Source organism: Sorex araneus, chromosome 4 (genome assembly GCF_027595985.1).
Source record: "Sorex araneus isolate mSorAra2 chromosome 4, mSorAra2.pri, whole genome shotgun sequence".
NCBI classification, from domain to species: domain Eukaryota; kingdom Metazoa; phylum Chordata; class Mammalia; order Eulipotyphla; family Soricidae; genus Sorex; species Sorex araneus.
Genome location: NC_073305.1, coordinates 144198399 through 144224281, shown reverse-complemented (window position 1 = coordinate 144224281; position 25883 = coordinate 144198399). Strand labels below are relative to the sequence as shown.

The 25883-nt window shown below is 38.7% G+C and overlaps 1 protein-coding gene across 1 annotated transcript in view; it reads right to left on the bottom strand.

Moving 5' to 3' along the window:
* Nucleotides 1–25883, bottom strand: part of SLC35F1 (solute carrier family 35 member F1) — a 481371-nt gene that overhangs the window by 103444 nt on the left and 352044 nt on the right. Inside the window, exon 3 of the mRNA XM_055135200.1 lies at nucleotides 7169–7296. Coding sequence (XP_054991175.1) covers nucleotides 7169–7296 — 128 coding nt within the window. The remainder of the gene's footprint in view (nucleotides 1–7168; nucleotides 7297–25883) is intronic.

Sequence of the window (25883 nt, the reverse complement as noted above, 5' to 3'; positions counted from 1 at the left end):
AGAAAATGGGGCAATAAAATGAACAGAACTTTCTCAAAGAATAAATCTGAATGGTCAAAAGGCACATGAATAAATGCTCTTCATCACTAATCATCAAGGAGATGCAGATCAGAACAATGTGATATCATTTCACGCCATAGAGACTGGCACACATCCAAAAGAACAAAAGCAATGGATGTTGGTATGAATGTGGGGAGAAGGGAACTCTCCTTCACTGCTGGTGGGAATGTCAATTGGTTCAGCCTTTTTGGAAAACAATATGGACCTTTCTCAAAAAAACAAAAATTGAGCTGCCATTTGAACCAGCAATACCACTTCTAGGAATATATCTCGGACATGCAAAAGATACAGTAGAAATGACATCTGCACTTGTATGTTTATTGCAGCACTATTTACAATAGCTCTAATGCAGCACTGTAGGGAAGGACAAGTAAAGAGAGGCTGCTAAAATCTCAGGGCTAGGACGAATGGAGATGTTACTGAGACTGCTCGAGAAAATTGACGATCAATGGGATGATGATGATGACGACGATGATGATTATTATGGTGATGATGATGATGATGATGATGATTTACAATGGCCCAAAACTGGATAAAATCTGAGTGCTCAAGAATAGATGTCTGGTTAAAGAAACTCTGCTATGGGGGCATGGTGCCTCCAGCAAGTCAACCTGTACCAGTGGGGTGAGTGCATCAGCAGCCTGATGGTTCCTTCAGACTTCCAGATACCCCAAATTGCTGCTGTGCCTTTGGCCAGACCCCAATAATTTGGGGCCAACTTCACCAAGAAATTAAATGCCCAAAGTTAGGTATATGGGAGCCACACCCACAAACCACTTCCGACTCAGCTGTATAAGCTCATTTATTTGCCTTATTGCAGAGACCCATAAATCTCGAAAGAGATTAAAAGCCACAGTTAGGGCCAGTGGCTCAAAGGCGAGCAGGCACTCCCTGCAGGGCATATGCCAATAGTTTATTTCTCTGGAAAAGATGGAAACAAGGGCCATAATCCAGAGTCACACAAAAGAATCTCTGAACCAAGCAGTTCACTGCAGAGATGCCTTTGAACTAAGCCAGGTCAACTTCACCAGGGTGCCTCAGACGGGGGCAGGCATTGTCCCTCTGCCTGTCCCCTAAAACCTCAGCAGTCACAAACTTCCAGAACCCAGTGAGAAGTGCAGGTATGTGGGTTCAGTGACAACAAACTTCAGGCCTCAGGGATAGAGGATGGGCTGTCCCTCTCACCCCTTACCCCCATCCCTATGGGACGCTGGAAGTTATGCCCACAAACTGCCTCCCACTGCTACTTAAGCTTCTTAATGGCCATGATCCAGAGACATACAGAAGAATCTCTGAACAGAGCAGCTTGCTGCAGAGATGCCTCTGGACTTTAAGCCAGGCCAGCTTCACCGGGGTGCCTCAGACAGGGGCAGGCAGCGTCCCTCTGCCTATCCCCTAAAAATCCCAGCAACTTCCAGCTTCCAGAACACAATGAGAAGTGCAGGCTGTATTCACTGGGGTAAGTCGGAGGGGTGTGGGTTGAGTTTCCCTCCCTGCCCCAAGCAGAAAACTGGCAACTGAAAACCTCCAGAATCCTACTACTGCCATGCCCAAGGCCACTCTCCACATGCTCGGATGAGCCTCACTCACCCAAGATGAGATGAACCTTATCCACGAGTAGACCTGCAGAAAAACGCAGGCAAGCAGGAACACATGACTGAGATCTTTAAGCCCACTTGGATCGGGACAGGGCCTCCTCCACACAGGTCCCCAGTTTTCTAGTAGCTTGGCAGTCACACCCACAAACTACCCCTGGTGCCATGTAATCTGATCAATGGCCAAAACCCAGAGACTATAAACTAAAGCTCCTGAAAGAGAACGACACAGAATTTCCGGGACATTATATTCTATCCATAACAAGCAATACAAAACAAATCATCTAGCATTGCCTTTGCCTTTTCAGCACGTTTGAGTGGTGGTGGAATTGGTGTCGAAATACCAAATGTAACCAAAGTAGACAGTATGGGGGAAATTGTCTGCCACACAGGCAGGGGAAGGTTGGAATGGGAAAGGGATGGTAGTGGTGAGGAATATTGGGGATTTTGGTCATGGAAAATGTTCAGTGTTGAAGGGATGGGTGTTTGATGATTGCATGACCAAAGCTCAAACATGAAAGCTTTATAACTATATCTCATGGTGAATCAATAAAAAGGTGGAAAGATAATAATAAAATAAAATTAATATTTTTAATAAAAAAAAGTAATGTGCAGTTCAGGCCCAATTCAATCCGCTTAATCAATGGCTGAATAAATAGCAGTAGTCCTACATTAAAAAAAAAAAGAAGGAAACTCTGGTATCTATACAATAGAATGCCATGAAGCTGTTAAAAACATGAAATCATGAAATTTACATATAAGTGGATCTACATAGAGATGAAAGCTTTATAACTATATCAAGCATGAAAGCTTTATAACTATATCTCATGGTGAATCAATAAAAAGGGGGAAAGATAATAATAATAAAATAATAAAATTAACATTTTGAATAAAATAAAGTAATGTGGAGTTCAGGCCCAATTCAATCCGCTTAATCAATGGCTGAATAAATAGCAGTAGTCCTACATTAAAACAAAAAAAGAAGGAAACTCTGGTATCTATACAATGGAATGCCATGAAGCTGTTAAAAACAGATGAAGTCATTAAATTTACATATACATGGATCTACATAGAGAGTACCATGATAAGTGAAATGATTCAGAGAGAAAGGGACAAAGATAGAATAACTGCATTCATTTGTGGAATATAAAGTAACATAGTGGGAGACTAACACTGAAGGATTAAGGACCACGAGTACCACTCCACGACTTGGAAGCCGGCCTCACATACTGGGGGAAAAGGCATCTGGGACAGAGTAGGGACCACTAAGTAAATGATGCTTGGAGAGCTTGCTCGGGATAGGATATGTGTGCTGAAAGTAGGCTATGGGCCAAACATGATGGGCATTTATTACCTGTGTTGTAAACCATAACACCCAAAAGGAGAGAGAGTAAAAGGGAATGTGCCTGCCACAGAGGTGGAGGGGATGGGGTGTATGTGTGGGTGGATGGGGTTGGGAGGACGGGAGGGATACTGGGAACATTGGTGGTGGAGAATGGGCACTGGTGGAGGGATGGGTACTCTATCATTGCATGGGTGAAATGCAATCACAAAAGTTTATGAGTCTGTAACTCTATCTCATGGTGATTTTCTAAAAAAAACAACAAAATAAAATTTATAAGGTTTAAAAAAAGAAAACACAATGACACCAAAACACTCTATAGAACTTAAGAAATCAATAATTGGTTGAGAATTTTCAGTGCTTAATAGAAAACAATAGCCACAAGGGGAAATGTCTCTTCATGCTCTCCAGGCTTAATAACACTTTTTTGACTCTAGGACTATGGGCCAGGTTCTGTTATGAAGCCAAGAGTCCTCTCCAATTTCTCACTATATTTGTACAGATCTCCTGGAAGTCTCTGCACTTAAAGATTTCTCTGCCACCCTATTACTGGAAGTCAATGTTATTTAATCAACTTTGTTAAATATTTATTAATATATTTATGTGCTAGTTCTTTAAAATATCAGAGATTCAGAGGTGAACAAGAAACCACACTTGCAATAAACCTTACGGTCTGGTGACAGAGATGGGAATATTCAAACATTAATCTTTGGGGGGGTGGTTAGAAAGGTATTCTTTAAATTGTTTTATTGAATTTTTTAATAGAACATTACAAATTGTACATGATTGAGTTCCAATCATACTATGTTCCAACATGCATCTCTCCATCAGTGTAATTTCCCAGCACCAGTGTCCCCAGTTTCCCTCCACCCCTTCAAGCCACCCCCAACTCCAGCCTGCCTCTACAACTGGCACCTCTCTTCTTTACTCTTTCTCTTTCTCTCTCTCATTTTAGGCATTCTGGTCAAACATTAACCGCATGCAAGAGAGACTGGAGACAAAACCAAAGGGACATGGAAGTACAGAAAAGGTAGAGGGAGAGAGACAGAGCTGTTCTCAATGTGGGTTTGTTGAGTTAGTGTGGGATGCTGGCTAGGTGATACCCTAGGATCCATCGTCCATTTACTCATCCTTTACCCATGTGGCAGCAGGCCTTAATCTGAGACTACTCCCAGGACTGAGCTTTGGTTGGTAAGAAAGTGATTCTCAATCAGTGAGTAACTTTTTGCTAGAGAATTAGGAAACATATAGAGGACACTTCTGCTTGTTACAAAACTTGCAAAAATGCTATTAGCATTAACAGGAAGGGGCCTAAAAGTAAGAAGAAAACATAAAATTTTTCGCAGCCAAAATGCCGGTATTTAGGGCTGGAGAGACAGTATGAGGGTTGATGTTTGTTGTATAAGCAGCAGACCAGGTTTGATGCCCAGTACCAGATGCGGTTCTCTGAGCACATAGGCAGGAGTAAACCGTAAGCACTATTAGGCATGACAGAAGAAACCAAACCACACAAAGGCCAGTAGTATTCTTGTTGAAAGGTATTTTCTGAATCTATCAGAAAAAAAAATCCTACACTGATCAGAGACTCCAGGTCTAAGTACCTTAACTCATAGAAGTTAGTGTGCTCCAAACAAAAGTGCTCTGTTCAGTGGTCATGGGCAAGTAACCTTTCTGTCAATCATTGGATATGCAGAAAGAAACATATACCCCATTTGAAGTTGGTTTGGATGCCTCCCCCATCTAATCAAAATTGAATCAAGTGCTGTGTTTTCTTATTTGCTTCTCTATTGTTTATTTTAGAGGGGAAGGAGACATACCCAGAGGTGCTCAGAGCTTACTCCTGACTCTATGCTTGGGGTCACTACTCATGAGGCTCAAGGTGCCAGGAACTGAACCAGGGCTGGCCAGTTATGACACATGCCTTCCCTATTGCATTATCTCCTTCTCCACCTCACTCCCACAATTCTTATTAGTCTCCCCTCCATTTTTTTAAAAGAATTGTGATTTAAAAAGTTATTGACAGATTAATTTTAGGCATCATAATCATCATCATCATCATCATCCCATTGATCGTTGAATTTCTCAAGCGGTCTCAGTAATGTCTCCTAGCCCTGAGATTTTAGCAGCCTCTCTTTACTCGTCCTTCCCAGTGGTGCTGCATTGGAGGCTCTTTAAGGGTCAGGGGAATGAGACCCAGCTTGTTACTGGTTTTGGCATATTAATACAAGATGGGGAATTTGCGAGGCTCTCCCATATGGGCAAGAAACTCTCGGTAGTTTGCCAGGTTCTCCCAGAGGGAAAAGTAGGCTATAAGATATCCTAGCTACTGGTAGGATCCGAGCAGGCTTGGAGATCTCAGCCCGGGTCCCACACACCTGGGTTCCTCTGCCGGTACCTTCATGTGTGAGGCTCGTATGAACGTGTGGAGAGGGGCCTTGAGCATGGCTGTGGCTAGGCTTTGGAAGTCTTCTGCCACCGGGAGCTCTGCTTGGGGTGGGGAGGGAAGCTGGAGCCCATCCCCTCCGAGGAACCCCCAGAGAAGACAGCCAGGAGTGCTCTCTTCTGAGAGCTTGCTTTTAAGTCTCTGGATGCTGGCTGTTGATGGGTGCCGGGGGCAGTTCCTGGGTGTTACTGCATAGCTACTGGGAAATGGGAAATCTGTGTGGAGGAGATACCCAGGTGTGTGGAACCCGGGGCTAAGACCTCCAAGCCTGCACGAATCGAGACTGGGCCTCCTCTGCCCAGAATTTTAGGTATAAAACATTTAAATCCCAATTCCATCACCAGTGTCAACTTCCCTCCACCAATGTTCTTATGATCCCTCCCCACCCCACTCCCACCCCTTCCTTGCCTGTCAACTTGACAGACACAATGCAGAGTTTCAGTGGTTACAGCTTAGGTCTCATCTTTTAGGCTTTATTGAGTCTGTGTTTTGCATTATGTATTGCTATACCACTCACACGCATCACCCGTATAACTGAAGTCCTTATGCCTGTTTACCTGTTCTCTTCCCCCATCTCTAGATTTCTTTCCTTCTCTGTCCTTCTACTCTCTAAACACTGGGGTCGAGGATGAGTGAGTCATCCCCCTTTTACTACAGTATATTTCCTTATCCAGTATTCCATGTTATTTCTAAGCAAGTTATATATAGGCAATGTCAAAGTACCAAAATATGTGAATAATATTTACTTTCATCCAACAGCTTCAGAATAGCTGTAAAATTCATACCACTGTGAAAAAAAGAGAAATAAGAGTAAAATAAAAATAGTCAAATACATTGTTTATTTTTATGGCATAGTAAGAAATGAGTGAAAACCTAAGCTATTTTGCAATTTGTGTGAGTATGTGTGTAATGGAATAAGAGAGAAGAGAAAGAGAAGAGAGAGAACACAGTAGCTATCTTTACGCATAATAGTCTAGAAATTTAAGTATTGTCCGTTTAGGAAAAATTCTGTCTCTTCAGAATACAAAAATTTACACAGCAAAGAAAGCGAAAGATTATTGAGCATTGTGATTATATAATCAAAGTCCATCAATATATTCTAAGACTTTTAAAGCTATGATTAAAATAGATGTTCTTTTTGTATTTTGGAAGCCATACCCAGAGTTCACGAGGGCCACCAGGGCCACACCCACTCTACTCAGCAGTATCTCAGGGGGCCACATAATGCTGGGTACCCTTCGTCTAGGGTTTCACATGCCTATGCACTCTCCCACTTGAACCACATCCTGAAAATAGACTTATGTTGCTGTTATTAATATGTCAGTCTCCCACTGACATAGATTACTGCCAATATTTAGAAATGAGCATAATTTTTCTATACTGTCAATAGTTATTATGAATTTTAAAGAATAAATAGAAGGGAACTGGAAAGAGTACCGTGGGCAGGGCACTTGCCTTGCACACAGCTGACCCAGGGACCTGGGTTCAATCCCTGGCACTCTCTAATACGTCTTAAGTACCTCCAGAAGTGATTCTTAAGTACAGAGCCAGAAGTAAGGCCTGAGCACCACAGGTTGGCCCCAAATCCCCCCAAAATTAGTGAGAGAATTTTATATGCCTGTTTTACCTCCTGTTGCAAAGCTTACAGAATAATATTTAGGTTATTAAACTAAAAGTAACCCACATCTGGAAATTAAGGATGTTAAGAAAAGAAGATGCAGTGCATACCTGGATACTGGTTAGAGTTGTATACTGGTAAGCCTTGACCACCAGGTAATTTGCTTCTAGGTCTATAAGTCCCAAGATCATGTATTTCCACCATCTTCGTCGTAAAATTGCCAGGAGATTTTCTTCTCCTGTGATACAAAGTCAAACAGAAATAGATTAAGTCCTTGATGTACAATTAATATATACTTAAAAGATTCTAGAGTATTGTACTATTCTATTTTTAAGCACATCTTACTAGCTATTTAATCAAATAAATTGATGTTTCATAGTAACAAGACATGATTTACTTAGCTAACAGTATTCATTGTAGACTTAAACCTTTTAAATTATTCATGTAACAGAAAAGGACAATAATAATAGGATTTTTTTGTTTATTATAAAACCATATTCTCACTATTGAAAGCAAAAAAGGTTACGTTATGTAATTATAAAGGAATAGAAGCTAGAAAATTCTGCATCGATATATTAAAAATATATGCTCATCGATATGGCTTCAAAATCACCCTAAGCTTTAGGATTGTGGTATAAAATAGAGAAATGAAGATGGAATTTCAACAACATTGGCAGGAAACTTTCAGTAAGGCCCTGAGATGCCATCTGAGTACTTACTTTGTTATGAAACTTACATGCCTTAAACACACTCTGGTGGTCTATGGATAATGAAGAGAAGTTGAAAACTCTCAAATGAAAAGGAGTAGCACAGACACATGCTCTTTATGCTGCCAAAATTGTAATACTCACCATCTTGCCTCATTAACTGATCATATCAGAATAGACTTTGGCTCCCTTAGTTCTTCATCCTTAATTTTATATAGTTCAGTAATGAAGTAAAATCTTATTTCTTAAGGTAGTACAATTCTATTATTAATAATATAGATCCCTGGAGTCAACCTGTGAGTTTTTCATAGGGGATGTGGAATATGCAGAAATTCTAAAAGAACAGGAACTCTATTAATTATCTAGCACTACATTAAAAATCATCCTGAAGTATGGCTGCTTCAAACAACAAAAATTCTCTCATAATGTTGTTAGTTAAGAAATTTGGATGCAGCTTAATTAAATGCCTCCGATTCAAGATCTCATTAAGTTGAAGTCAGGCTGTCAACCATGAATGCATTTCATCTGGAAGACTGACTGGGGATGTTCTGCTTCCAAACTCACACACATAGTTACTGGCATGCCAAGTTCCTCACTTGAAAGCTCCTTAGCCTCACCCATAGGGCTCCCTAAGAAGTATAACTGCTTCCCCTTAGGATGAGAAATTTGAGAGATAGAGACAGGGGAAGGACAGCAAAGGGAGACTGGGAAGGAAACAGAGGCAAAGGAGGAGAGAGGAAAGAGGAGACAAGAGAGGGAAAAGAAGGAAAGAGAGACAGAGAAAGAGAGAGTGAGAAAGGGAGGGAGAAAAGGACAGAGAGAAAGGGAGAAAGGGAAAGAAAGGGGGAATCAAAACCTTACCAGATTCCACTTCTTCACCTATCTCTGGGCCACTCTCAGAACATTGAATTCATAATTCTCACCTTTATTCTTATTGTAATAACTTATGCAAGATGTTATTCTCAACATGGTATTTTCAATTTTATGAAGACATAAAATCAAAGCTTTCTAGACACACAGATAATGTAAGAGTGTAGATTGTAACTAGTTAGTTGGCAACAGTTTCCTTTGCGGTAAATCTGATTTTCTACTCTGATTTTGGATACCACTTTTGTCATATCCTTCGCATCAGTTATTTTAAAAACTTTGTTCCAAGGAAATTTTCACTCCTATTCACTCTTAGAAATTAGTTTTTCTCGGCTATTTTGCCTGGCCCCAACTCTACAATAAGGTAATGTGTGCCCAACTTTATATAATCTTTTCACACGATTGTGATTACTTAGAATTTGTCTCTCACTAAACTAGTGGTTTGAGGATGGTAAGACACCAAATATCTTACTCACGTAGGTAGCCATGGAACCTAGTATAATGAATATATTGAAACTAAGTGTTTTGGAATGAACAATTGAGTTGAAAACATATCGAATGCTAGAGAAATGAATGTGTCAAGAGCCAGTTCTAGAATATGATTCATACTTCTTATGGTTTTGCACTTTAATTCACAGCTGGTGTATATAATCCCTAAGGCCCTTTATTCATAGAAAGCAAATTTTGGCAATTTCCTTGCACAGCATTTCTGCCTTTCTTCCTTGCCTACATGTTCAATAAAACAACACATTTCTCAGGATTCATTTTATAAATTAGTGAATTCAACTTGGCTGAACAGCCATAATTTCTGGAGCTACTTTATTTTATTTTTGCTTTTTCTGAGTCACACCCAGTGATGCACAGGGTTTACTCTTGGCTCTGCACTCAGGAATTACTCCTGGTGGTACTCAGGGGACCATATGGGATGCTGGGAATTGAACCCAGGTTGGCTGCGTGCAAGGCAAACACCCTACCTGCTGTGCTATTGCTCCAGACCCTCTGGAGCTATTTTAACAGTCCTAGTCTTTGGTCTGAGGAGAGAGCTCATTGGACTAGAGTGCATGCTTGGCATGCACTGGGCCCCAAGTTAATTTTCCAGTACCTCATGGCTTCCCAAGCACTGCTAGAAAGGTGGCCCAATTAAAATTGAACCAAAAAATCCTGACGTTTAGAACCAGTCTCCGCACATTCTAATGTTTTGGGTGAAGCCTGGTATTGGGCATGGTATCAAATCCAGGATTTTCAGATATTTGATACACTTTCTCAGGATGACTTGTGCTGATGAATTAATTCCCAAGACACCTATCCACAACATACTAAGACACTCCATAAGAAAAAAATTCCTTAGCATTTAGTCCAAAGTATGTATTTTTTAATCTCTGAGTCTCTGACATCCATAGACACTACAACCAGGAAGTCTCCCTTGATCTTGAACCTTGGTTTTCCTAGACTTGATTGGGTTCTACCTCTAGACTTTATTATTCACTAATTTTAGAAACAATTAAAGAGAACAGAATTTTTAGCATCATCACTTCATCCGTAGGATACAATAGTACATTGTAAACATCCCATAAATGCAGGGTGAATAAATTTTGCATTCAATAACTTCAGCAATGTTAAATAGCATTGACACTGTAGCACATAAAATATGCCTATTACATGAATCTATGACTGGATAATAAAAAATAGTTTTTTACTTAGAACGCAGATAGCCTCTGGCAAAATTAATTTGGTGACCATTTAAATATAAAACATATGTATATATACACAGGACATAAAAAGATCAATGACATATTTAGCCTCAAATCTGTAGTTTCAAGTAATAGATCATTAATTAATTTACAGAGTGAACAGAAATTGCCAAACATGGAGTATACCAGCTAATTTCAACATGTATAGCACTAAAAATCCGGGTCTGTTCGCTCAACCAATCAATAACATATTCAAAGTGCAATTGATTGCATAATTCAAAGGAATGATTTCTTGCCTTGCTGTTCTGCTGAAGAGGTTTGCAAAGTAAACCACCCTAAGTTACTATTCGTATTGTTTCACTCAAAGCACATGAAAAAGTTGCTTAGCAGATTTATTCAAGAAAGCATCAAAGCACTTCATTTAAAAAATTTTTTTTTTTAGTTTTTTCTTGGGGCCATACCCAGGGTGCTCAAGGGTGATTCCCATTTCTGTGATGTGGGAAGGTCAATCTCTGCAGTGATGGGTGCACTATGACATGTTGAGTTTCAACCCAGGCCTCTTGCATGCAAAGCCTGGATTCACTGAGCTCTCTGGCCCTGAGAGCATTTTCTAATTTTGGCTGAGGAAAAAAAAAAGCAGCTCTTAAAAGGACTGTGTAGGGATTTATCAAATGACTCATTAACACTGATGTGCAACAGTCCATTAAAATTATTTCTAGAAAAATGTAAGAGCATTTTTAGAGCCTTTGTGCCAAAGTGTTTTCCAAACAGTACAAAATAGGGCAATCCATAAGCAACATCAGCACAACTGGCTATATGCTAATAATATTCTGAAGTTTAAAAAAATTAAGTAGGAGGACTGGAGAAATAGTACAATAGTACAATAGTTCTTGGTTTCCATGTGGCTGACCTGCGTTTCATCCCCAGCACCTCATATGATTCCCTAAGCACCACTAAAACTGAACCCTAAGTGCAGAGTCAGGAATAAATTCTGAAAACTGCTGGGTGTGACCCAGGAACAGCAACAACAAAATTAACTAGGAGAAGTAATAAAAATACATTGGTGCAAAATTTAGGAGTATGATTTAGCATTTGAATGCATTCTGGTAACTATTATTTTTGTGATTAATATGTTAAGATTTAAATAGAAAGATGAGAGTAATGTAATGAAATAGACTCCAATCTTATTTAATGTTAACACCTTGCCTTGCTCACCTCAAATGCATTTTTAAAGAGAAAATGTTACAGATAAAATTATAGCCCCCTTTCTACTCTTACCAAATTCCATTTTATTCCTCCTTCAAATCATTATCTTGATAAGTTGTGTGTTCTTCAAATTTGTGATTTTTGTTTTATATTTTCTATATATGTATTTATATGTATGTATTCAAAATACTAATCTTTGATGTATTTAATTTTTTTTCATAAAAGTTGACTCTATATGTGACCAAATATATAATTATTAGAGAGTTATTGTTGTTGTCTTTTAAATTGATTTATCATTAGTTTAAGAATTTAATGGGGTAGCTTAATGACCCTACCTATATTTGCCTAGGATTGACCATAACTACCACCAAAGTTCCAGAGCCATTTTACCATCAAAATTGGGTTCCTTTTATATATATAACATATATTATATATTGGGTACTGTTTATAATGTTTCCTTAAGCTTTACAAATATTAACTAGTTTTCATAATAATCCTATAGATTAGACAGTGCCATTAACACTATTTACAGAAAACAAGACTGAAGAAGGGTTGAAAATGGAGTTAGTGTCATAGTACAGCTGGTAGGATGTTTGTCCTGCATGTGGCCAACCTGGGCTTGATCCTCAGCAACACATATGGTTCCCTCAGCCTTCCAGGAGTGATCCCTGAGTGGAGTGTCAGGAGTAACCCCTGAGCATCAATCAAAAAGTGTGACCCAAATGCCAAAAACGAAAGAAAGAAATTTGCCCCCAAATTCACACAAAGGAGCTGTGATTTGAGCCAATCACCATTCTATATTAGATATCATACTCATAAATTCTGCATTATTTTGACTCATTGATTTTAAATTGCGCCACTGTCCTCAACAATCATTCATTTCTTAGAAAATAATCTTTTATGACTTATCCACTTGCAGTCTGCCCAAATTCACCTGTTGCAACTCAGGGACAGCTCATCATATTAATGCAGTAGTGCTGGCATCACTGGAGTTGTCAGGGCCACTTTCATAGCTGTGTGCCCAACCCTGAAATGGCTTTGGGATGAATATGGTCAATCCCATCAGTACGGTATCAATGACTTGTTTCCACGACTCACTGAAGTCCATGACAGTTTCCTTTATTAATAAAATATGGCTTTCCTAAAATAAATTGTATGACTTTTTGAAAGCCTAGCTACAGCATTACTGTTTAAGGAAGGCAGCATTACTTGCTGAACCCATAGGTATAACAATGGTTACACACGGGGTTAGGATTCTTGGTGGTTAATGAATGTTGAATGAAAGGACAAAAAAAGTTTTGCCCAAAGAACAAAATATGGTCTGTGCTCATGACAATGACCAAGAACCAGAAATGCCCTGACTCATAATAATCTCGATCACATCTAGTGGTGGTTTGAATGAAAAGTGAAAATGCTTCAAGAGAGCCCCTGCTGTGTATTCAGCTAAGGGAACAAGATGCTGCATCATTATATTGAAGCTGGAGAGAGAGTACAACTGCATTATTCTTTGCACTGCATTTTCGTGGAGAGTTCTCTTAAATAGTATGAACTTGGATGGTGTTTTCTATGCAAGAAAAGTGAACATAATTAATGTGCTCATTAAAAAGAAATGAAAATGTCCATTTATCACAAAAAGGCTGCAACCAATTGCAGTTCATAATATGAACTTGAGTGTAAAAATAAAATACAAAAAAAATTGACTTTAAATTATGCTTTATATATTTTTAATCATCAGGAAAATGTGAATCAAAACAACAGTGAGATATCAACAGACACCAGTGAGAATAGCACATGCATCACAAAGAACAAAAACAACAGGTGTTGGCAGGGATGTGGAGATAAAAGCACCCGTATTTACTACTGGTAGAAATGTCAATTGTTTTGGAAAATAGTATGGATACTCCTCAAGAAACTGAGAATTGAGCTTTCATGTGTCCCAGAAATTTTATTTCTTGGCATCTACACTATAGGCCTCAAAACTCTATTCAGAAAAGATATTCATATTTCTATGTTCATTGAAATACTTATTCCTGGGGGCTGGAGTGATAGCATAGCGGGTAGGGCGTTTGCCTTGCACGTGGCCGACCCGGGTTCAAATCCCAGCATCCCATATGGTCCCCTGAGCACCGCCAGGAGTAATTCCTGAGTGCAGAGTCAGGAGTAACCCCTGTGCATCGCCAGGTGTGACCCAAAAACAAACAAACAAAAAAACCAACCAAACAAAAAAAGAAATACTTATTCCAGCTCAAGAACTTGTATATATGTAAGAAAAATCTCAGCATAAGCAAACCCCAGAATCTTCCAGTTCTATATTCAAAATAAAACAGTAAGTTTACTTTCTAAGTGACTTTATATAATATATGTTATTATCTGATATCTTAAGGGTGTCAAAATGTTATACTCATAGCTCAATTTTCTGTCATTATCAAAGTATCATTTACAAAGGGAAATGCTATCAGTCGCTCAAAATGGTTAATGATAGGTTGCTGTGTGGGTATTGGCTGCTTTTATTTGAAATTATTCAAAGCAATGATAATGAAACGATGTACTAATATAAATCTCTCTATTTTCCTGTGGTGAGCCTGCTGAGAGGAAAATGCATTTGTCCTTTCTAATGACAAGACTATTTGCCTTTTCTTCATCCCATTTTGTAAAAAGTGACCCTATTTGCCTTTTGTAGGTTTCCTGTAATTGGCTCTGATGTCTTCCAACATTAGCAGATGAATCTGTCAGTTTTGTGAATTTTGTTTTGAACAAAGTGCTGTGTAGCAGCTAATGATACTCGATGTAAGGGGAAGAGGCCAAAGCAGGTTTGCCTCTGGATTTCTGCCACTTCAAAAGACAACATGACAGAAGGTGCCAGGCTGAACTCTTGAGGGCTCACCTTGAGCTCTGACATAAGAGCATCTGTCATAATAGACACATAGGTTCGACCTAACATGGTGAATTAGCACGAGGGTCACTAGGCCATAAGCCTCATAAAGCAGACAGCTGGTATACCTCTTCTTCTCTGCTTACCATCACCACCACCACCCCTCCTTTGCCATCTCCCACCTCTAAAGTCAAACAGTGAGCTACCTAGGCCCCCTAACATTACCTGACATTTATTTTTCATTGAACACCATTTGTCAGACACTGGGCCAGTGGCACCATATAGTCATTCTCTCATTTAACTGTCACCCGATACTCTAGGTTAAAAGCATTGGAGTCAGAGAGACCTGTGTTTAAGTGCTCACTCTACCACTTAGCTGGCCGTGTCACCTTGGGAAAGTTTACTTATTTATAAAGTGGGGCAAACCCTACTTGAAAATGTTGCTATAAAGATTAAAGGAAAAAATGTATGTAAAGTGCCCAACTTCCACTAAATGCTTAGTAAATGTTAGTTTATTATTAGCAGTCTTAAGAGAAAATTATTTTTCAGATTCTGAAATTAGATTTAGAAAAGGTTGAGTAATTTGTCCACAATTTCTCCTGACCTTTGTTTTCTTTTCTAAGTACTCACTAATCTCAGAATGGTGCTTTTTGTTCACGTGTATGTTTAATAAAATAAATCATAAATATTTCTACTTTATATTGACTTTCTGAAATTAAGTTCAGTAGACACAAGGCAGCATTTCCTGAGTAATGTAACAAAAGAATAAGCTACATCTAGAAAATACCCATTATCAGCATATTAGGAAATATGTGCATATTTTCATGTGAAAGCATTAAGCAATATACTTATGGAATACAGAACTTTCCACTCAACTAACCTAGCAGAAATAAACAGTATAGTCCCAGAGAATCATTTTAAAATACCATTTCCCACCAGAAGAAAATATGATTTTGGAGAAATGTTTGATTCTTGATCTGGATCACTGTGTTATACAAGCCAAGCAACTTGTTACACCAAAGAACAAGGAAGCAATAAAAGACTACCAGGATTGTGTCAACATGAGAACTTATCCTGAGGTTGGGTGGGGGTTGAGGTTTCTTTGTGGGGGATAATGATGGAAGGAAGCGGACACTCTTGTGAAGTGTATGGGGTTAGAACATTATAGGCATGAAACCCTATCATTAATAGTAAATCAGTGAGTCTCAAATTTTTTATAAAGGTAGAAGGAGGAGAACTCAACAGGGAAGAAGCTACAGAGATAGCTCAACTGGTCAGAGAGCATATTTTGCCTGTAGCAGGCCAAGATTGGCACCTGCACTGAATTTAGTCCCCTGAGTACTACTACGAGTGACCCTGGGCAATAAACCAAGAGTAGCACCACTGGATGTAACACACACAAAACAAAAATATAAGAAAAAAAAAGAAAGGAAAAAAAACTTGAGGGCCACTTCAAGAGATTTTTATTTGAAGCTCATAACTGAATGGATTTATATGTGTCACAAATTGGCCACCAATGAAGTATATTAGTAAACCAACTCATTATTTTAAATACTGATAAATAAAGGAAAATAATCAAGTATTTCCTCTAGGGATTAAGGTAGCAGTCAAAAATGGTCCTTTGGAAAACAATTTCAGAAAAATCATAAAATTTAAATGTGATTTTAAAAGGAATTATCCAGCCCAGCCCTGCCCTGCTCAAGACTTTCACAATGCCCAAGTTCACATTTAAGAGCATCTGAGATTCCGATTAGAGACCCTACTCAGGAGACAATTCACTTGAAACAAGTGTGATAAAATTAAATACAAATCTCTAGAGCTCATATTTTGTTCTCCTTGGCAAGCACCAGAAAAGATTTCTTATCTGCAGAGAACCCTAAACTGAGCAGTTAGGAAGAGAAATTTAGGTTTCCACGATAAATTTGGGGTACTTCACTCTGGGGTCTCCTGCCTTGCAACTCTCAGTGCATTATCTCACCTTTACTCTATAGCACTCACCATTGGACTTGCCTGTGTTCTTCTGGACACAAATTTCCTTTACTTTTGGCCTTTCTCTGATCTCTGCTTTCTGACTGTCTTTCTCTGCAGAATTTTATATTCTCCTTAGAATCGGTGTTCTTCAATAAAATTATTTTGCTCCAGTATCTGTCTTACCTTGAAATTCTTTTCTGTGGCGAGAGACTGTGATCTGTATCTGGGTGAAGATTGGAACTGATATCTATAGAGAATAGCACAACCTATTCTCAATCAGAGGACCATAGCTCCTCCAGAATTTGAGTTCCCACATTGTGCAGACTAAGTAGGTCTCAGGTGCAAGCTGACAGTTCCTTTGTGGGACTGATGGGACCAGATAAAGGAGGAAACCTTTATCAGTCTGGCCACCCTAGACAGGCACCTCATGCACAACAGGATTTTTTTGTTAATGAACTCTACCAGTAACTAAGCAGTAGATAAAGGAAGATTCGTTTTCTGATAAATTAATTTCTCTAGGCATGAAAGCATTCAAATGTCATCCGTTTTGTACTCACTAATGAATTAATGAATATAAGTCCTGATGTCAAGCTATTAGTATTACAAAAATAAGAATCAAGGATTACTCTTTTTGTGCTTCTTGATGTAAGAACAAAACACTACTTATAGAGGAATAAGGGGAGGAACCCAAATTTCATCAAGTCTCTGAACTCAACTACTAATTTGGAAAGTACAGACATCAGAGTGCTACAGTGACTGCAGACTCTCGGGTCCTTGTCCTCAAGCAGTCAAGACTGATAACAAGGGAGTGGAAATCTAGTGGTCAAGATCAGAAAAGAGTTTTAGAGAAAGAAAATGAAGAGCTCCCAGATTATGAGAAAGATTTCTTAAACAGGATTCCAAAGAAAGCCAGAAAGCTTTCTTCTTCTATATTATTTTAACAATAGTGAGTAAATGAGTGTATGCTTTTCAATGACTTTAAGGCAGGTAGGTTGGTAAAATAGAGGTTAAAATATTGAGATAATTACCTCCTGGTGTCTGCTCATCTATATTATTCTGGTGATTGGGCACATCTTGTGACATTCTATACCAACAATTCCATTCCTCAGGGACATAATCCTAATTCTTTCCTAACTATTCCCATTTGTCCCTACCAAGAGTGTAATAAAAATTCCTGGAAAGAGCCAATTTGCAACATCTACACTGTCTAGAACATAAAATTTCAGGAAGAGTAATACATGAGAAATTGTCACATATGCAGAATTTCAGGCTCATCCAGACCTGTATATCTCAAAATTTTCGTTTAGTTCAAAGGAATTACATGTACTTTAGTTTCAGAAGCATTGATCCTATAGGTCATGCAATAGTTTCTTCAACATATTTCAATAGATATAAAGATGAGAAATCAATGGCTAACAAAAATTTAAAAAATGTTCATTTGCAACTTACAGACCTTACTTGCATCCTAATTAAACAAACTGTAGAGCAGGAGAGAGAGTTCCAAAAGCTAGACTTCATCTTTTGCATATGAGAGGATCTAGCTTGAATCCCCCAGTATCACATGGCCCGCTGGGAAACTCTGGGACCAACCAAGAAGTCAAGCATGGGTATGGTTCCAAACTTCAGATCCCAATAAATATCTATGAGACCTTCAGATCCCAATAAATATCTATGAGATAACTGAAAATTTGAACACTGATAGAATGTTTGAAATTGCTGTTAATTTTAAATCGCATCATGGGAATTATGGTTATGTTAGTTTTAAGTTCTTATCTTCAAGAAACACATGCTGGATAGTTACAGATGCATTGATATAACATTTGAGATTTGATTTAAAGACAGGAAGGAGGGGGTTGGTGAAGGGGAGGATGAAAGAACTCTGACCATAATTTTAAATGTGTTATTGATTTGCATATTATACTATTCTATTTGCTTTTTAAAATATGTTTGAAAATTTTCAGAATATTGTGAAAAGAAGGAAGGAAAGAAGGAAGGAAGGAAGAAGGAAGGAAGGAAGGAAGAAGGAAGGAAGGAAGGAAGGAAGGAAGGAAGGAAGGAAGGAAGGAAGGAAGGAAGGAAGGAAGGAAGGAAGGAAGGAAGGAAGGAAGGAAGGGAGGGAGGGAGGGAGGGAGGAAGGAGGGAGGGTAGAAGGGAGGGAAGGAAGGAAGGAAGGAAGGAAGGAAGGAAGGAAGGAAGGAAGGAAGGAAGGAAGGAAGGGAAGGAAGGAAGGGAGGGAGGGAGGGAAGAAGGGAGGAGGGAGGGAGGGAGGGAAGGAAGGAAGGAAGGGAGGGAAGGAAGGGAGGGAGGGAGGGAGGGAGGGAGGAAGGGAGGAGGGAGGGAGGGAGGGAGACAGAGAGAGAGAGAGAGAGAGAGAGGAAGAGACACTTAACTGTCAAACCAAATTAAAGCTAATAGTGCCACACTGGTAGGAACATATGGGTGATATTGTCTGTGTGTCCATAGACCTCTTAAGCATATAACTGCTGCAGTTACATTCCTCCATACAGTGCCCTTGAGCTATCTGTGATATCATCCTCTTTAGCAGCAAGCAAATGCAGAAGTTTGAATTCTATCTCTTCTATATCCTTATTTCAACTTGAAGGTCAGAAGTAAAACTTGGCAGCTTTCCCAGCAGAGTTTTCGATAAATTCCGAATAGCTGAGAACTTCTCTTGTTCAGTTCCATGCATTCTGTGTTTGAGGAAGTGCCTTATCCTTGTGCTAATGGTCATCATAACTTCTTCCTTTGTTGCTGAAAAAAATGGATAAAGCTTAATTGTCTGGGCTATGAAAAGCCTTGTAGGGAACCTTTTGTTGATGGTGTAGTGTAGCATCTGTACGGACCACTTAAGGTTCATAAAGTTGCTGGTAAGGAAATCACTCTTCTCAAATGTTGGGAATGCTATATTTAGGTAGATACTTTTAAGGTTGAGGACAGTAATAATCTAATATATTTTAAAGACACAGCATAATTTGAATTGTGGCTGCCAAGAACAAGGAGAGGAAATGATGGGAAATAATAATCTAAGATCTATACAAGCTAAGGCACTGTGTGCATGGTAAAGATTTTTAGAGACACAGATACCACAGGGATAAGGCAGGCCCAAAAGGGCCAGGGTGCAGGGAGCTGTATCGAGTGCTGCTAACCTTATCCATATGTATAGGCCTAGAATAAAGCATTCAGCAATGCTAAAGTATTTGAAAAAACACATGGGGCTGCAGTGATAGCACAGTGGGTAGTGCGTTTGCCTTGCACGTGGCTGACCTGGGTTCGATTCCCAGCATCCCATATGGTTCCCCAGCACCGCCAGGAGTGATTCCTGAGTGCAGAGCCAGGAGTAATCCCTGTGCAATGCTGGGTGTGACCCAAAAAGCAAAAAAAAAAAAAAAAAAAAAAAAGACAAATTGTAGTGCCTCCGTTTCAATGAAATTTTACATGTTATTTATTTCTGGATGAATGGATGAAACTATTTTTTGCCATTTCCCTCATCCTTCATCCCTAAATTTTTCTGGTCTAGTTCATAAACTTGAGGTGCTTTAGAATCACTTAGGGAGTTTAAAAACATCCAGTTTTCTGGATTATTCTTCAGATAATATCACTGAGCAGGTTCTCAATGGGGGTCAGGAATTTGCATCCAAAAAAGAAAAAAAAGTCAATCTAACACCTGTTTTATATGCATCAAAGCCCAGGGGAATGGTGAGCTCTTGATGATGAAATGAACTTAATTTTTTTTTATTTTAATGAATCACCTGGACTGGAGCGATGGCACGGTGGGTAGGGCGTTTGCCTTGCATGCTTCCAACCCGGGTTTGATTCCTCCGTCCCTCTCAGAGAGCCCGGCAAGCTACTGAGAGTATCCTGCCAGCATGGCAGAGCCTGGCAAGTTACTTGTGGAGTATTTGATATGCCAAAAACAGTAATAAGTTTCACAATGGAGAAGTTACTGCTGCCCCCTTGAGCCAATCGATGAACAACAGGAGGATAGTGCTACAGTGCTACAATGAATCACTGTGAGATACAGTTTCAGACTTACAAAGAAATTGTAGCAACAAAACTAGTGAAAATAAATAATTAGTGTCTCTCAAGGGTTCCTGTCTCTGAGATATAGCTGATGGCCTATAGATGAACAGCATTTGAGTAATATTGAACAACCACCGAAACAATTCCGGGATTTGAGGTTATTCATTGATGGGAAGAAATTCTTAGGAAGCAAAACTGATCAGCATAAACCATGAGATATATAATACTTGTTATGTGGTCTTTGATTTCTGTGTAGAATACAGAAAAATAGTAAGAATCTGAAGGTGAATAACATAAAATTCTTTAGCTTTCTAATTAGTAGTCAAGATAGGAAGTAAGACAGAGGCAAGGGCTAAAATTAGGATTCCTACTGTAAATCTGGAAGAAAATTCAAGCTATTCCCAAAGCAGTTTTATCAACCTTTCAGCTCGTTTCACTTCTCATATCTTGGATCTAATTCAAAGACCAAACTTGAAGTATCCACCGCCCACATCCACTAAATCCAGGCTAATTTTAGATCTGACTTCAAATGAAACAATAATTTTACTTGATTGTTAAGGCTGAAGTCTGAAGGGTGCCTGAAGGTTGTGAATTTTCACCTAGCTGAGAAATAAGCTATTCACATTGTTAACTCCTTAGTAGGAAATTTGACTATGAGCAGGCAGGTGGTGAAGGACCATTGCAAATATTTCTTTGCTCTGCTCCTTTGAAGGCACAATGCTGTTAAGCACCTTTTCTGCCTTCTTGCTTAAATACTTTCCTGGGGGGGCCTCTGAAATGCTATTTCTTCCTTGATAACCAAAAGTTAGACTCATCAATAGTCTGATATAATTGAATTCAAATTCCAGGACTTGCATTCGAGTTCAGGAAAAAAGATTGGGTAATCTAACCATCCTGTAGAGCTGCTGATTGTAACAGTTCTGTCCTTCAAGCTCTATCCAGGACAGGGAAAACTGGACTTTTCTCTTAATGCCCTAACCTGTGACTGACCCTAAGTGAGAAAACAGATAAATAAATAATGCATTCTAGAAGGCAACGGAAAGAAACCTTTCCAGAAGAGAAAATTATTACACTGACCTTGCAGTATCCTATCAGTTTAAATTAAGGCCAGGAATACCTTCGTAATTTTGCCTTTGAAGTCAGGCAGAGGAAAACCAGAAGGGAGCAGTTTCAAAAAAGAATAATTCAAGTGTTGAGTTAGGATGAGGTAATAATCTTTCTCCTCTCTGTAGTTACTATTTTATTCTGTATGTGGTAAAAATTTTCATGACATAAATTTTTCTGTTGCAATAATTTTTAAGTGAGCTGGTTAATGGTATTAAGGACATTCACATTGTTTAGTAGTCACTATATTACTCATGTACAGAACATTTGTATAGTTCTGAAATTCTATACTAGTTACATAATATCTCTCCACTCCCTTCTTCTTTAGGTACTGGAAAACTCTGTTCTACTTGTTGTGTCTATGAATTTGACTATTTTAAATGGCTCGTATGAATAGAATTCTATAATATTTGTCCTTTTCTGTGTAGCTTATTTCATTTAGATAGATGTTGTTCAGGTTGTCACATGTACCTGAGTTTAATTCCTTTTAAAATTAAATAGTCCATTCCATTATATATTGACACTACATTTAGTTTATCTATTCATCTGTCAGTGATGTGGGTAGCTCCACCTTTTATAAATTATTAATGTTTCTATGAATATTAGTACACAAAAATATTTTGAGCCTTTGCTTTTATTTTTTTATACATAAGTGAAAGTGAGGTATTGGTCTTCTCTTAAAGTGATTCATATGTGAAGTCATGTACTTCATGAAACAACTACAAGGAATTTTCCCCATTGTTTTGATCCCATTTTGTTCTCATTATGGTTCTTCCAAAGTGCTAGATTCTTAGCTGAAAACTCATGATTACTTAATTTGAATCATATTGGAATTTTACTCAATATATGGTGGTCATGATACATGCACAGAGATGGAAGTAGAATTTATATATTATTATGCTCATAATTTATTTAAAATGTATACTTAGCTAGGACTGGAGTGACAGCACAGATCATAGGGCATTTGCCTTGCATGTGGCCGACCTGGGTTCGATTCCTCTATCCCTCTCAGAGAGCCTGGTAAGCTACCAAGAGTATCCCACCCACACAGCAGAGCATGGCAAGCTACCTGTGGTGTATTCGATATGCCAAAAACAGTAACAACAAGTCTCACAATGGAGACATTACTGGTTCCTGCTCTAGCAAATCGATGAATAATGAGACGACAGTGTTACAGTGCTACAGTAATAAAACTATGATGTGAGGGCTGGAGAAATAGTTCAGTGGGTAAGGCACTTGCCTTGCATACAGCAGACCAGAGTTTCATCCTTTATGGTCCCCAAGCACCACCAGGAGTGATTCCTGAGTGCAGAGAATGAAGTAACCCCTGAGCATTGTCAGCTGTGATCCCCCAAACAAAATCTGTGATGTAAATTTCACTTTAACATCTAGCATCATATATCAATAAAATTCAGTTTTAAGTAGGAATCAAATTTCTTTCATAGGCCAATGAAGAACTGAGTTTTTATTATTCAGAATACAGTATATTTATCTTGCTAAAACAGTCAAGCTTTGATTCTGTCCATGATAACTGTCTAAAAGACTGAAATCCTGCAACTTATTTCACTAATAAAGACATCAAAAATAAACAAGAAAGTTGGGAAAATCTTTACTAGCATGAAAAACCGTTTGCATTAACAAAAAAAAATTAACTGCATTTTGAAAGAATGGAATATAATGAGCAAATAAATTAAGATTCCTCGCCTCACCTCAGTATGTTATATCTTTATTTTTGCCATTTCCCATTATGGGAGAAGCCTGTCAACCTATTGTGAGAAAAGTCCACACTAAAATACTCATGAGTTCTGCTACCATCCTAGCCCACCATTGTCTCAGTGTCCCTGTTGCCTAGCAACGAGGCCATCTTATGTATGCAGGCAAATAACCTTTAATATATATTACTTGAAAGCACTTCTTTTTTCCCCAACTTTCAAAACACCCTTTCCACATGTATTTTAAATCGCATCATGATTTTGAGACATAAGACCCCAAGAGAAAAATCACTGTACAGTTTTCAGTTCTCTTCTGTTCATTTACCTCAGTGCCATGCAGACTTACCAAATATAGAAATTCCAAGGAAGGAAATATGGCTGAAGGCCAAGGAACACTAGAGCTGACATTTTTTTTTTCAATTTAGCAGTGACTTTCTGATATCAAAGCCCACTTTGTCCAACCCATAGATTCCATCACTATTTCCAGGAGGGATGCAAGGGCGCTCCTTTGTTTGCTGATACTAGAGAGAACACTCAAATCAAACTCCTTGAAGAAAGGTATTTGGATGTATAACAAAATACTGGGGCAGTGCCTTATCAAACTCCCAGTTGATAGAGTTTAAGAAAAGTGATGGGAAAGCAAAACTAGCAATCAAAAGTCATAAATCATATAAAGAACCAAAAACCATGTCATTTGTTCTGTTTCTGCTCCCCATTGTATATTTTGCCCCTTGCCTTCCATTTGCTGATACCACTGTAATGAAAAGAAGCTGCATACAGATACACAACTTTTTAATTGTGCTGCTTGCTAGGGGCATATATATTAGTTGTGGTATTTTCCTATAATGTCTTTGGAATGACCAGAAATCTATTGTCATGCCAGGAATCACAGGTAGGTGAGCGAAAAGGTACCAGGATCTGTCCTTCACATGCAGGTAGCAAACCTGTGGTATCACATGCACAAGGTAGGCACTTTAACTGTGGGACTGTCTCTTAACCCCTTCCTCTTTATTTTTCTCTCCTTTCCTCTGCCGCTGAACACACACACACCCCCACACACACTCTCTATCTATCTGTCTGTCTGTCTATCTATCTATCTATCTATCTATCTATCTATCTATCTATCTATCTATCTATCTATCTCTTTATCTCTATCTCTATCTCTTGCTCTTTCATCTCACACAACATACATGTTACTCAGACGCCATTTACTTCAGTCTCTGCAATGCCTGAGTATCTTTCATTTTGAAACTTGCCTTCTCAGAGAAAAAAAAAAGACATTGAAGGAACAGCACATTGAAAGTCAGTTATTGAGAGAATGAACCCAGGACGCTGAGAACCAATCCAGTCTTTAAGACCTGTGACTTTGCGAACCCTGGGCCTCCACCTGCACTCTCAGAGTTAGTAAGCAGTATATACTCTGCCTTTAAACTTCCTCTTGATGTCCAAGAGGATCAATACACATAGAATGCATTTAACATTCAACTCAGGACTTCAACACACAGAGATTCAGCTGAAAATGCAGGTCTTGATGGGCCATGTCTTATACAGTACACTTGAAATCTTCTAGTCTGATCTAGCATCCTTATAAGTACCTGTTTCTTTCAGAAACAGAAAGAAAAGAAATCAAAAAAGAAAAGACTACTTTTCTTTCCCCAATTTTCTCCACGAAAAATGCACACAGTATTTTATATTCTGCTTCTAGTTCCAAAGCTCATCCACCATCCCTTTACCAGTCAGGCAGAGGTGTGATTCTTCAGCCTCTGAGAGAGAGCTTGCTTATAACTTGACTTGACATCCTTCACCTTCCTTTGCCCATGGGCTGCCATCTGCAATAATCTGCATCTTCTACCATATGGCCCTTATGATATCAGCCTAAAGTGCCCCCAACACCTGCAAGGAGAAGCAATGCAAAGGATGCCTGTCCATTGGGTTTCCACTCATGTTTAATCTAATTTATGCACTTGAATTTCAGAACAAAACTACCGTGAGGGTCTCTCTGCATGCGTCTAGGCATGGAGATACTTGGCAAGTATATAAGCTGCCTGATTCTCTATTTGCTTGTACAGATAAACAAACTCTCTCCAGGCAAAAAGCATTTGTCCAATGCTGGTGTTCCTTACTTTGTGTGAGTGTATTACCTAAAATGGTGGACATAAAGAGACTTGGTAAATACCATCACATTTTGTATGTACAGGGAAGAGGCTTACAATGAATCATACTTTTAAAAAGGAAAGAATTCCCGCTTAAAGTGCCAATCACACCCTAATTTAATCTTTTGTAAGTGGTGATTTTCTTGTTATGTTTTCATGGTGTGAAGCCCACCCACATGTAACTTCATGACAACTGCAATAATTTCATATCACAAGCCTATTGAAAATGTTTCCACATTGAGGCATATCTGAGCCCACACATATTGTTTCCAAAAAGAACTTTTAAATTATAAAGCTATAAAATCCCTGAGGGTAAGACCATGTCTTCTATGCCTCTGTTGTTTCCTATTATAGCCACCATAGTGCCTTCTTTAAAAGAATGAATTCTTATTGAGGTTGCATTGACTTATAATGTTTTATAAGTTATAGGTACATAACATCATGCTCAGTAAGTAAACATGTCCTATAATAACCATCGGCAAAACTTAAGTATCTATCCAATATCATACTATATACCCACTT